At 39.2% G+C, this 13,466-nt stretch overlaps 1 protein-coding gene across 1 annotated transcript in view; it reads left to right on the forward strand.

Annotated features, from left to right (window-relative positions):
- Positions 1-13,466, forward strand: part of MOCOS (molybdenum cofactor sulfurase) — a 553,751-nt gene that overhangs the window by 525,720 nt on the left and 14,565 nt on the right. The window contains exons 12-13 of the mRNA XM_089689064.1: positions 5,785-5,890; positions 9,750-9,888. Coding sequence (XP_089545190.1) covers positions 5,785-5,890; positions 9,750-9,888 — 245 coding nt within the window. The remainder of the gene's footprint in view (positions 1-5,784; positions 5,891-9,749; positions 9,889-13,466) is intronic.

A 13,466-nucleotide genomic window follows, 5' to 3' on the forward strand; every position in this document is an offset into this window, starting at 1 on the left:
ATTGCTTTCGGTCTCAGTATTTGCTGTTCTCTTGATTCTCCAAACATATATCTGTTGTTAATGTTTATTACTTCCCATAGAGGTCTACAGTAAAGCTGATCTCTGTGTTTTATTATAACATGTGTGCTTTTCATTGATCCTTGCACTTACACTATTGCCAGGTGTGTCAGTTGGGGCTGAGACAGTTCTTGGGGTTGAGAGGCAGAGTGGCGGAGTGAACAAACTTAAGCAGCCCCTACGGGGGTATCGCTACATGCAGATGTCTAGATAGCTTAGATTAATTAGGATGTCTGTTTATGCTTTGTTTTGCAGGGCTCTGGAGGAATCTACTGTAGGGGCCTGGTAGTTTATATAGTTAAGCTACTAGGTGGCATGGTTTTGCTAGTAATAGGATGTAATAGTATTTGGTACACAGTAGTGATTTACAGTATGTGCTTTAGTGTAGACTGTGCACACCTGCATTAGTTTTACATTTACACATAACATTTAGAATTGGGAATGTTCTGTTCTGTACGATGAACTGATGAAGGGTTATCCCTGCAGGGATAGTGCTTCAATCTTTATTCTGCTAAGTAGATTGTACATATTATTCCAGTTCTTAAGGAAACAAGTGACTGTGTTCATGCACCTGGCTGTAGGGCAGTTCTCTAGGGAAGAACCTGGGCAATCGCTCTTATGGGAGTAAGCGCTCCAACTTTAGTAGCCAAACTCACATCTCTAAGCTTAAAGGAGAAGTATGGCCAAAGCTCTTTTGAGATCCACACAGATGTTTGACCAGCAGTTGGCTCAGCCTCTCAGCATGCCACTGAGATTCTGAGCCAGCCAATCTTGCTCCCTTCACAGCCCAGAGGTCTAGTGAGTACTGGAGGGGCAAAGCAGAGAGTGGTGACTGACAGTCACTACTCTCTGCTCACTGAAGACTGAGAACTGAGCGATCAGTGGTCTTTGATCGCTCAGTTCTCAGTGTAGAGCCAGCCGGGGATGGCTGCAGCATTGAATCTATGCTGCACTCATTTAGGTGAATATACAGTATATGTTTGTTTTTTTTAGATTCCTGCACTTTTTACGCTGCATATGTAACTGCTGAAGATATAATCTGTAGGGTTAAAGAAGAACTTGAAATGGAAATGCAGGATATTGGGTAAAACTGATCTGTTTAACTTACTAAACTTGGTTGGTTCATGCTTTAACTTTTTTTCCTGGTAATAGGAGACCACCTGAAGAACAGTTTTTTTTAAACATCATCCTTCAATTATGTGTTGTGTCCTATATTTTTCAGTGTCATTGTACCCATAAACCGTTATGCTAGGGAGGTGGGGGGGGGGGGGGCATAATAATGATATCTGTACATAACTACTGTTATTGTATCATATGGTTTCTCGTAAAGCAATATTAACCGTTTCAATACCATGCAATTTTACACCTTCCTGCCCAGGCCATTTTTCAGGTTTCAGCGCTCTCACACTTTGAATGACAATTGCGCGGTCATACGACATTGTAGCCAAACTAAAATTTTATCATTTTCTTCACACAACTAGAGCTTTCTTTTGGTGGTATTTAATCACCGCTGGGGTTTTTATTTTTTGCTAAATTAACAAAAAAAGACCAAAAATTTTGAAAAAAAAACACATTTTTCTTTGTTTCTGTTATAAAAGTTTACAAATAAATAATTGTTCTTCACAAATTAGGATGTATTTTTTAGTTTGTAGGAAAGTTATAGAGTTCACAAACTATGGTATAGATCTGAAAATTGATCAATCCTGAAGTACTGACAGCCAATCTAATGTCTTGAGGTCCAAGAATATCAGAACAGTACAGATATCCCCCAAATGTCCCCTTTTTGCAGAGTAGACAGTCCGACGTACTTCATAAGAGGCATGGCGAGTTTTTTGAAGTTGTATTTTTTTGTCATAATTTTTCGGAAAATTAAAAAATTAAAAAAATTATTTTCACTATTTTTTTTTTTTACATACTGTCACCAGTGCAGTACAGCGTCATCATATAACTGGCATGGCGGTGAACAGGGACACTGACTGGTGACAGTATGAAAAAAATATATATATATATATTTTTTTTTTTTTTTATTATATTTAATTTTTTATTACTTTTTTTTAATTTTTTTTAAGATTTTTTTTTCATATTTTACTATGACCAAAGTAGTACAATGTTACCATAGTAACATTGTACTACTTTGGGGAAGTGATCAGTATTTTTTTTTTTTTTACACAATTTGCTTATAGCAAAGAATTACTTTGCTATAAGCAAGCATTTACCTGAATGAAATCGATTCATTCAGCTTTTTTTTTTTTTTTTTTGTGCTTAGCTGTGATTTGGTCACAGCTAATCACATGACATGTGCATGTGATTAGCTGTGACCATTCACAGCTAGGCACTAGTATACAATGGATGGCATCATGAATGAAGCCATCCATGTATACAACTGTCATGTGACCTGCTGTGATTGGTCACAGCAGGTCACATGGTACCAGCAACGGGAGCCGGTACTCAGATCTGTCATCGGCTGTGTCCGAGGTGCACGGCCGGTGACAGATCGCACTGCTGCGCCGCTCTGCATTAGCGCAAACGGCGCATGTGCGGGAGCACGCCAAATGGCGTGCACCCAGAATGGAAAGACACATCTGAAGCCGCCAAACGGCCATTGGCCGGGCAGCTAATGGTTAAACCCTAAAGCAAACATTTATTATATTGCAGCTTACGAATTCTCAGATGTTTTGACTGTATTTCCTTTTTTAGGCTTGCTTTCTTCTATTTTCATCTGGTGATCTGGACGGTAACTCTGTTGTTTTTCAGAAGCAAAATCTCTCCAACAGAATGTATCAGTTTACATGCATGAGACAGACCATTTACACCGGCAGGGGTGAATAAATTACCAGCTTTTATTTATTCGTGTAAAACCTTTAATCCAAAATTTAAAAGAATGTTGCTGTAACTGATCATATAGTGTGAACGGGATTTTGGCTTCATTTGTTTGTATATTTAAATCTCCTGCTATATTTTAAAAAAAACCTCCCCCAAACTGACCCACTCCCCCAAGGCTGCTGTCCACTGTGCCTCCTGTGCTCATTCCTCAAGAGCTGTGTATGCAGGAAATGTAATGTAGGAAATGTGTTACTGGCCAGATCACCAGTTGAAAACATAAGGGAAAAGCCAAAGAAAAGAAAACTGATGTAGCCACCACATCTAAGGATTGGAAAGCTGCAATATATTACATTTTTGGTTTGGGGTTTAATACCGCTTTAATACAAATTTACAACAACAAACACACTATGTGGGTGATATTTCTTCTCAACCTTAGCAAGGGTGAAAAGCCCACATTAGTAGGTACAGGCACCCACAAGAGGAAAAATCTACAAATCTGTACATATGGTGAAATAAGATAAACATGATGTAGCAGGCATGCTCAACTGGGAATCGCATAGAAAAATAAATTGAAGGTCAGCATGATTTTATGCAGCCGATCTAGTGACCCACTTAATTGAGTAGCCTTCAGGCCCTAGATGTAGGTCAAATGATACCCATACTGTCCTTACGCCACTTTGATTTCTTGTGTAAATAACAATGCATTTTTACTGAGTAGATTTTGTATTGTTATCATTTAAGATCACTGTACTGTACTTATAATACAATCCACTATGTTTTACCATTACTTTATTGGAAATACTGAAATCCATAAATAAAGTCTAAAAAATAAATGAATACAATGAAGGTCAGCATTACAGTAATTACCATTAAATATAGTACAGCAAGTATGAACAATTAAAAAGTTGTATTGAAAATCACTTCAAAATCATCATTACAATAATGGCCAGAGTATACACAATACTTATTCACTACATTTGCAAACACCTCTACCTGCTTAATAATGGAGGACTTACTTTTCCTCTCTGTAATTTTACCAGTCTGAACATTGGTTTGAAACATGTGCATTCTTTTTATTTCTGAATTTTTATCTTCGCAGCTGTGTGTCAAGGGGTCCCAAAGCTGCCCACAAACTGGAAAGTGCTGTCATTGCTGCAGTCACACAATCCCTTCTCTCTCAGGGGAGCTGACTCCTGAACTGTGCAGACATTCTATATGACTGTAGTATTGAATCTGCTAATCTTACAAGATTTTTGTCAATGGGGACTGAAGAGGAATAGGCTCCTGCCAGCTTTTCTTGGTTGAAATAATAGCAAATTAAACAGGTTTTCATTTTCCTCAACAGTGACTAGATAGAAAAATCAAGGAGAACCCACAGACACGAGATTGAGATGGGCCTAACTGAAGAGAAAAAGCAGATAGGATCTATAGAGAGAGTATATATATATATATATATATATATATATTATACCGCGATTAAAATATGGTAGAGCAATCTGAAATTCAGACTTTAACCCCTTCCTGCCCACAGTACACCTATATGCAGCCTCACCGAGCTGGGTCTTTTTCCTTGGGGCCCCATATCTGCGTACTTATCTTTGTGCTGGGAGCGCGCCGTACAGTGCACTCCCAGCACAGAAACCGGGATCTCACTGGGAGCCCTGAGTCCCGTACGAACGATCGAGGCCAGGGACTCCCAGTTCCCGCTCACCTGATCCCTGTGATAGCCTCTGATTGGCTATCACAGTGATCCTTGCCCCTGTGTTTACTTCCTCTTCTGAATGGAGAGAAAGATGCAGTACATTGTATCTTTCTGTCCTTAAAGGAGAGGAAGCTGTAAACAAAAAAATGTGTATTAAAAAAAAAATACAATTAAAAATGTAAACAAAGAAAGAATATCATAGCTAGGTTTGATCAAGGTTTGTTCTAGGTCAGTGCCAGGGTTAGTGTTAGGATCAAGACAAGAGTAAAGGTAAAAGTCAAAAGGTCAGGGTCAGTATATCTTTGGTAGGATTATTTTTTAAAAAAGCATTTTTAAAGTAGTGTCAGTTAGTGTCTATGTCCATGTGTAATAGGTAGGATAAAACAAAACAAATGCGCACTATTGTTTTTGGGCCCTATGAAGGGTACAAACAACAAATAACATGCACATACAGTGTGTGGTAAAGCTGTGATCGTCAGGAGCAGGAGAGTTTATTTTGGGTTATTATTTGTTGGTAAATTATGGTAATAGCAAGATATACAGCTATATTTTAAGAAATTTGTTTTTTTTTACTATGTTGGGCCAGTGTTCCTTTAATTAAAAAAAAAAAAAATCAGGAGATATCCGTTACCATTTACCACCAAAAGAAATCCCAATTTGTCCTGAAAAAAACAAGGTATAATCCACCTCGATACACAAAGAAGTTATGATGACATGTACAATTTTAAAAACACACGTCAAAGTTGCAAAATTGCATTCATGCACTAACAATTGTTTTACCCTCTAAGGGTCACTAAGGGCTTAAGCAGTAATACTGAGAGCAAAATGTAAGCATTGATCTGGCATGAATAGTTTGTACATGGTGCATCTGTTTGTTTAGAGTAGAGGAATCTTGGATCACTAATGCACAATGACATGAAAATGTATTGACTGACAGTGTATAATGGTGTTTCATTATGTCGATAATCATTTGCTTATCAAGGGCAGAAGTCTGTATGTTTTAGAAATACAGACTTGGTAAAAGGCCATTAAAAGGCCATTAAAAATACAGAAAATAGGAAGAAGTGAGTGATCAGTTCCTGAAATTAACAAAAATGTAAAGTCACAATAAACATGATCTTGTTTAGAAGTTGTACATCATGATTTAACCTTACTAGAAGCACCATTTCTGTAGAATATTAAATAGTAATTTATTTCTTCAGGTTTGTCAGAGGCAACATTGCCATCACTATCTTTAGTCAATGAAGCCCAATACCTTCTTGTCAACACAGCAAGTATTTTTCATCTAAGTCAGCAAATCCCATTAAGGTAAGATGGTCTAAAGTTAAAAATAAACCTTTTACTGACTGGAACTGAAAAATCAGCTGCCCTTGGTCTCTATATGCAAGACATAAGGGTTGAGTTACCTAGTATTGGGGTCTATAATGCATCATGAGTGTTTATGCCATGCTGCGGTTGTGGACAGTTGAAGAGAACCTGTCAGGAAAGACCTAAATGAATCTGTGCTTTGCCCTTATGTAGCAAAGCAACATAACTACTTTTAGCCCCTTTGCCATGGGGCGGACTCCATTCTGATCAGCAGAGGATCCTCTCTGCTGTCCATTTACACAAACTATCTGGGATCTGATCCATCTACATGGAGGATAACGGATCCCCTTCTACTTGTGTTTAGCAGATTGGATCAGTTCAGAGGTAGGCGGGTGTAAATAGACACAAGTCAATTTACACCCACTGGTCCATAGAGATGAATGGACTGTTCGATCAGGTTCACCTGAAAAACTGACATGCAGACCTGATCTGAATGGTCATGTGAAAGGGGCCTTAATGTTCTCCTCCCCAGCTGCTTCTTCTTACCTTTTCTTTGCTCCCCCAGCACTTTATCCAGGAGTGAAGAAAAACAACCCCAAGTATAATTAATATTATTAAGTGTTTTTACATGGCAGGACCACTTACTGTTATATCACATATATATTCTTATTATTACAGACAAATTTACCACCCTACCTCCTCCTACAGTTTTTACACTACATGGACAGTAATATACCAAAACGTGCGGATTGTTCCCGATTGGTGTGCTATTACTTTGTGGAACGTTTCGTCGAATGGTTCACAAAATATCTGCATTTTTTTGGTGAAATTGGTCCCATAGGAATGAATGGCGGAATGTTCAAAACTAGAGTGGGAGCTGACAAAAGATAGAGTGTGAGCTGAAAAATCAGGCCATCACTCCCTCATTTTCAAGCCCACCTACACAAATCATATATCAAAACGTTCAGCTATCCCTGCTGCCACTACTAAGCCATAGTCCTGATAGTTTTCACAATATGACCATTTGTTTGCAACTCACGCCCATTGACATTCATTGAAACTCCACTCTAGCCACCTCAAATTTGAAGGGAAATTTCTAAACTGCGACTGTGCCTTCATTTTGAATATTTCAGGAACATACTATGCATCAAAATGTAGGTGTGGGTCTTGTGATTCTCACAATATAAAGCTTTTCAGTGTGAGCAGCAGAGTGACAAAAGCTAGAGTGTGAGCTGAAAAATCAGGACATGATTTCTAAACTGCCATCACTCCCTCATTTTCAAGCCCTAGACTACTGGTAGAGGCAAGAACACTTCACACAAGTTCCCCAGAAATTGTAGCTTTTCTAGTTATTTATTATCATCATACAAGATTTATAGAGCACCACAGGTTTTCACAGTGTTTTACCAAATAAATGGAGCCCATACCATTACAATTCAATTCAAGATAAGAGGGTTAGGAGAGCCCTGTTTGTGAGAGATCAAAATTAAAATGGAAAAGAAGGAGCCGTGAGGAATGAGCTGATGGAAAATATAAAGGTACACTTTTTAGGTGGAGGAAGGATAGGTTGCCTGAAAGTTGTGAGTTTCAGGGATCACCTAAAGATGGAAAGAGTAGTAGATGGCCAGGCAGATTGAGGCAGGGAGTTCCAAAGGATGGTAGAGGCTCTGGAGAAATTGAGGAAGTGACAAGGGGGCTAGAGAGTGGGCAGTCTTGAGAGGAATGGAGGGGCCAGCAGTGTGCGTGGCATGTTGAGATGAGATTTGTTTTGTTGTATAGAGCACAACTAAGGGTGGCTTTGTATGTTAGTATTTTTTTTTTTTTTGCTGGACAAGCAGAAGCCACTGTTGTCACTTCAATCACAGCTTACAATAGGCTGTGTCCAATCACCAAGCATTGTCACAAGGTGTGAGTCTAAAAATTATTTTAAAAATGTTAAATGTTGCCCCTCAGCCACCAATCAAATTCAGCAAGATTTGGAGATTACCAGTGTAGAATAAAAAGTTTTAATCTCATTAATGGCTGTGTCACAGGAAAATAGTTCTTGTTCAAATAAAAGAAAACCTTTGATGGCAATTGAATTTCCCTATATTTCCAATATTTCACCCAATTATTTTGTTTTCATTTTGCAGAATTGTTTCTATATTGTTAACCCTGAAATTATGCAGCAATTCTGGGATCATGGATCTGTTTTACAAAAATTAAGAAAGGAAAAATAGGGATTAACTATAGGCTCAGATGTTCACTTTAATGGATAAGTTCACTTTTTGAAGAAAAATAATAAATGTACATTTATTTATTTATTCTAAGGACCCGGCAGAGCATTGCACCTGCAATTAGCAGATCGCGGGTACAATGTCAGGCTCCTGCAGACTCTCAGGATAGCTGTCTGTACATACCTCGTGCAGGCAGACAGTTACTTGAGAGCAGGAAGATTAATGCACTACAGGAGTGCTCACCAGCGCCCTTGCAGTTCATTGAGAACTACGTTTAACATGGTAAGAAAGGTAAACCTAGTCTTTAATTTTTCAAATATGTGCTGAGAAAATGAGAGTGTATTGAGAGTGCAGAGTTTACATGAGATTTGCAGCTAAATGTAGATAAACCTTGTTTAAAAAAAAAAAAACCCCTCACATTTGCTATTTATCTTTCATTTATTGATGTTCAGATTCTTTTTATAGACGATATACTTTTTAAATTATTTTACATTTTTAAATTACTTATTGGAAAACCTGCCTGGATTTGTCATGGGTTCAGTAAATCTTGTTGAAATTTCTTTCAGTGGAAAATAAAGTGGAGTTCTAGTCATTTTTGTGTTTATTAAAAGTCAGCAGCTACAAAAGCTTCTGACTTTTAATAAACACACACTCACCTGTCCCGGGGTCCAGCAATGTGCTCACCCGCACCATCCCGTCTCTCCCTCCTCTCTGCCTGGAGCCAGCATCTCAGCTGTGGGCACCAGCCTGTTACAGCTTGCAACTTCACAGCCGGGTGCCAACTGCTCATGCGCAAGTTGTGCTGCACATCCTGATTGGTCTGGCAGTCTTTTGGGACCTGTGAAGTGTCCCAGAAGACTGTGGGAGGAAGGAAGGGGGCCGAACTTAGCTGGAAGTGGGAGCGGGCACCTGTCAAAACCGGCTATCCACTGGGGGAGAGGAGACAAATAAGCGGAGCTTCCACTTTTGGGTGGAACTCCACTTTAAGTGAAAGTTCTTGTGCTGTGAGTTCAGCTTTAACTCACAGTTAATAAAATCTTTCTGCAACCAACATATTTCTTTTGGTTTTAGTTAGAGCCTTGCTCAGTTTTAATTTGTTGTGTGTATTTCTCACTTCTCACCCAAGTCCACTCTATCACATGGACCACTTGGATGAAAAGTGTGGGAAATTTTACAATTGGGAAAGCAAACAGGTGTAAAAACCTGAAAGAGGCTTAGACAAGTTTTGTTGCTGTCCCTTCTAGGGAAAACTTCCTTCACTGTATCTCCATGACAAGGAACAAGAAGTGAAGAGAGATGGGGGGGATCTCTCTTCACTTCTTGTTCCTGGTCATGGAGTTGGGGGGAACAGGGATGGATGCAATACAAAACTGACATATGAAAAAATTTTATAGTTTGAGTTGGGATTTAATAATTACCCTAACCATTTAAGGAATGTTTCCTGCGTGTTTTAGTAACTGTTGATTTGAAATGAAAACATTTTAGGTCGGATGTATCAGCATGATCTTACTAAGAGCTGGAGTTTTTATTTTCTTCAGTTACAATTCATTTAATTTGATTGGTGGCAAACCATTTGTGTCTGTATGTTGTATACATACAGTCAGTGTGACATTTCTAAATATTTTTTTTTTGTCTTTACCTAGTGGCCAGACAGACCACACAGAAGAAATTGATATGGATCAGATGACCCAACGATTCAGAGCCAACTTGGTAATGGACAGCAACATACCTTTTCAGGAGGAGGAGTGGGCAGAGGTTTTCATTGGAAGTTTACATTTCCAGGTACTTTTCTGCATTAGTTTACAGACTAGGATGATTGTTTAGCTGGTCATCTAATGCTTCATGATAATCTATGATTTGGTAGTTATAATCTGCACAACTATATCATGCCACTGGAACTGTATTGTAACGCAACTATTTTTGCCTAAAGCCAGCCATATGTGGATCAGAGTTCAGTTCATCTTGTTGATAAGATGTCCCTGATATTGCCTCTCTTTAAATCCTGTATGCTAGGCTTGAGAATTGAATTAATATTGTTTCTTAACGTGAAACTGACTCTGTTTGAGCTGCAGTGGGAGCACTTGAGTGGTGCAACCAGTTTATAATTGTGCTCTCCAAAGATTCAACAATTTTCAAACAATTTGAACCTCTTTCAACCAGCTTTCAATTAACAACCAAACAAATAAAGGCAACCTCTATCAATAGTTTGAATAGTACTACAGCTTTTGTAGAAGCATTTGATGGTAGGTTACATTGACCAGTTTGGCAGGAAATTTCAACTGGTTGAAGAATGAGTAGAGACTGCATATTTACAGATTGCAAAAACAATGAAGCAACACATCTGTAAACACATAAAAAAAAAAGTATCATGGGAAAAAGCTCTACTTGGTGGCTGATATATTGCAAATATAGTATTGATTTTTGGCAAATGTTTACTTAATAAGTATGTATACATTATGTTTGCTCTGTTTTAACTGATGTATTACACACTGTATACTGAGAATGCTGTTGGAGTTTATACACGCATTCACTAGCTCTGATATATAGTGTTGTACAAGAAACATTCACAACAATGTATGCACCAGAGAAGCTTACACCTCTAATGTAATTACCACAGTCAAATGCTATTATTATTACATATCTGTATTTCTTAAAAATCCTCCGTTGAACAGGGAACACTGGACTATTCCCCTCAAGCACAGATGAGTTTACAGTCTAATGGGCCCATCACTGACACACACATATAATCATTATTCATTTGTAAATCTCCTATTATTAGTTCCTTTGCATTGCTTCTGTAACATAAGACCAATATGGGCCCTCCTGTTAACTTCTGTGTCTACCACCCCTCTCTAAGAACAGGTTTCCCTTAACCACATCCCGACCACCCTATAGCAGAAATACTGCGACAGGGCAGCAGGGGTGTGCAAAATCACATATATATATATATATACTTGGTTTTGTATTTCTGGGTAGGGGGCGTGCGCCCTAATCGCGCTGCCATCCACGGCTGTCAATCACTGGGTCCCAGCCGGTGATTCCCCGCTGGCGCCCTGTGATTACCAAGCATCTCTGACAGGGAAGAGGACTGCTTTGTTTACTAACAGTCCTCCTCCCTGTCAGCTCGGGCACACTGCTCTGGATGGCTGTGCACAGCACAGCCATCCAGAGCAGTGTGCTTGCAATGAAGCACCAACACACCGCTCTCTAGTAAAACACTCCCAGCACACAGTTAACCCTTTGATCACCCCTCATGTTAACCCCTTCCTGCCCAGTGCCATTAGTACAGTGTCAGTGCTTTTTTTTTTTTATTGGTGTCACTGGGGATGTCAGTGACACCAAGTCAGTTCACCCCAGTGTCAGAAAGCGTACCGCAGTCCCGCTATAAGTCACTGATCGCTGCCATTACCACCGAAAGAAAGTTCTATTTGTGGGGAAAAAAAGGACGTAAATTTCATTTGGCTGCAGCGTTGCATGACCACGCAATTGTCAGTTAAAGTAAAGCAGCACCATAACACCAGAAATGGCCTGGTCAGAAAGGGGGGTAAAGCCTCAGGAGGGCAAGTGGTTAAACAGTAGGCAAAAAGAAGTGGAATACATTTCAAGGGGGCCACATTATTTCTATGGAGGGCTATGAAGGTTATAGCAAAATTATACATTTACATTATAGTAACAGCTGTAACTTACAATCCTTTATCTGAGAGAGAGACAACTATAAAAGTTACTAAAGTATATATCTCCAAAATATGTAAAGTGTAGCTTCTATTAGCTGTAAAAGAGCTGGGACCTAATTTAGTATAAATTCCTAAACTTAATAAGGGCCCCAAAAGAGTGAGAGGGCTGCATGCATCAGTTTTACATGCCTCCCTTAAAGTATAACTGCCAACTTAGAGCTCATGCACATGTGTGCTATTTGGCATACAATGTAAATTACAAATGTAAATTCTTTGGCCTGAGAGACACAGCTGTCCATTGTAATGAAGACTGTATGTGGGTATACTCAGGTACATGTGTAAATCCAGTAATGCATATGGGTGTACAACCCTGGAAACAGATTGTCTGCGTCCAGAGACATTTGGCTTTATACATGTAGCAGTTTATGCAAGTACAGCAGCATACAGCCATTCATTACTAGGAGGTTGGCTGTACAAGCAACTGTATCTCCTGGGCAGGGAAATATGTCCCCAATTGGCACTATAGAGCTCCATACTCTAGTGTGCAGGGACTTAAAGTTAGTATTGCAGAGCTTTTGTATGATCTGTTTACTTTAGGAGGACGTCAATCAGGGGCGGACTGACAACTCATGGGGCCCCCGGGCAATAGGGGATCATGGGGCCCCTGTGTCCTTGCCCAAACTCAGAAAAGCCTATGAAAAAGGTACCAGGGGCATCTCATGGGGTCCCCTACTGACCCCAGGCCCTCGGGCAGTGCCCGAGTTTCCAAATGGTCAGCCCACCCCTGGACTGAAGTGTCAGTCCGCCCCTGACGTCAATTACAGGTCATATGCACCGATCAATGGATTCTGATCTCTGAAGCATCTCAAACTGATATCTGATGTCCTTGACACAAGCCAAAAGCCTGTTGACACATGGCCTTACTGATAATTAGTCATTGCCAAGCCTATTTAGTGCATTGTATTGTTCAAGCTGTCTGGATTGGCTATGTTAAAGAAAGAGTAACATGATTTACTTTAAATTGAAAGAACAGAAATGAAAAATGCAATTTTATCCTCCTTTGCCTTTAGCTGACATAGATGCACAGTATATAACATACAAGCTTTAAAAAAAAGTGTAGCTAACAAAGTAGGTGCTTGAAATACAAGAGACTTGGGAAAAAGCAAGTATATGATGTGTCAAGAGGGAACAGAAAGTTTGGACTCCCAAACTTTTGACAGAAAGTAATTTATTTGCTTGCCTTACGCATACAGGACAAATTATACAACTTTAAATGAGAGGAAAAAAAAAGATTTCTTAGACATCCGTGATTGTTTTGTGGACATCCTTCTCAGATTAGTTGGGTTACACAGACATTTTTAAGCAGCTTTATTTGTACTGTATTTTGCTGATACTTCACCCACAGAATACAGAACTGTGCTGACGGAATAGGATATCGCAGTTCAGAAAAATGTGCAGTGTGAGCAGTTCTCTGCTCAGCTTACTGGAGAAGATTTAAAACCTGTAAGGGAATATTTTGTCAGGATACCATATACTAAGCTGCGCAGAAGGAATTGATGGGATTAATTGTTATGTAACTGGGACATTTCACCACTTGCTTTCAAGTTAAACATATTTTAATAAAGCGTATTGTATTGTTTTGAGACAGCTTGAAATGTGATTTACTGTTAGCGTATGTGCCATTTT

Source organism: Staurois parvus, unplaced genomic scaffold (assembly GCF_062004578.1).
Source record: "Staurois parvus isolate SC_StPar_1 unplaced genomic scaffold, SC_StPar_1.0 ptg000468l, whole genome shotgun sequence".
Lineage (NCBI taxonomy): Eukaryota > Metazoa > Chordata > Amphibia > Anura > Ranidae > Staurois > Staurois parvus.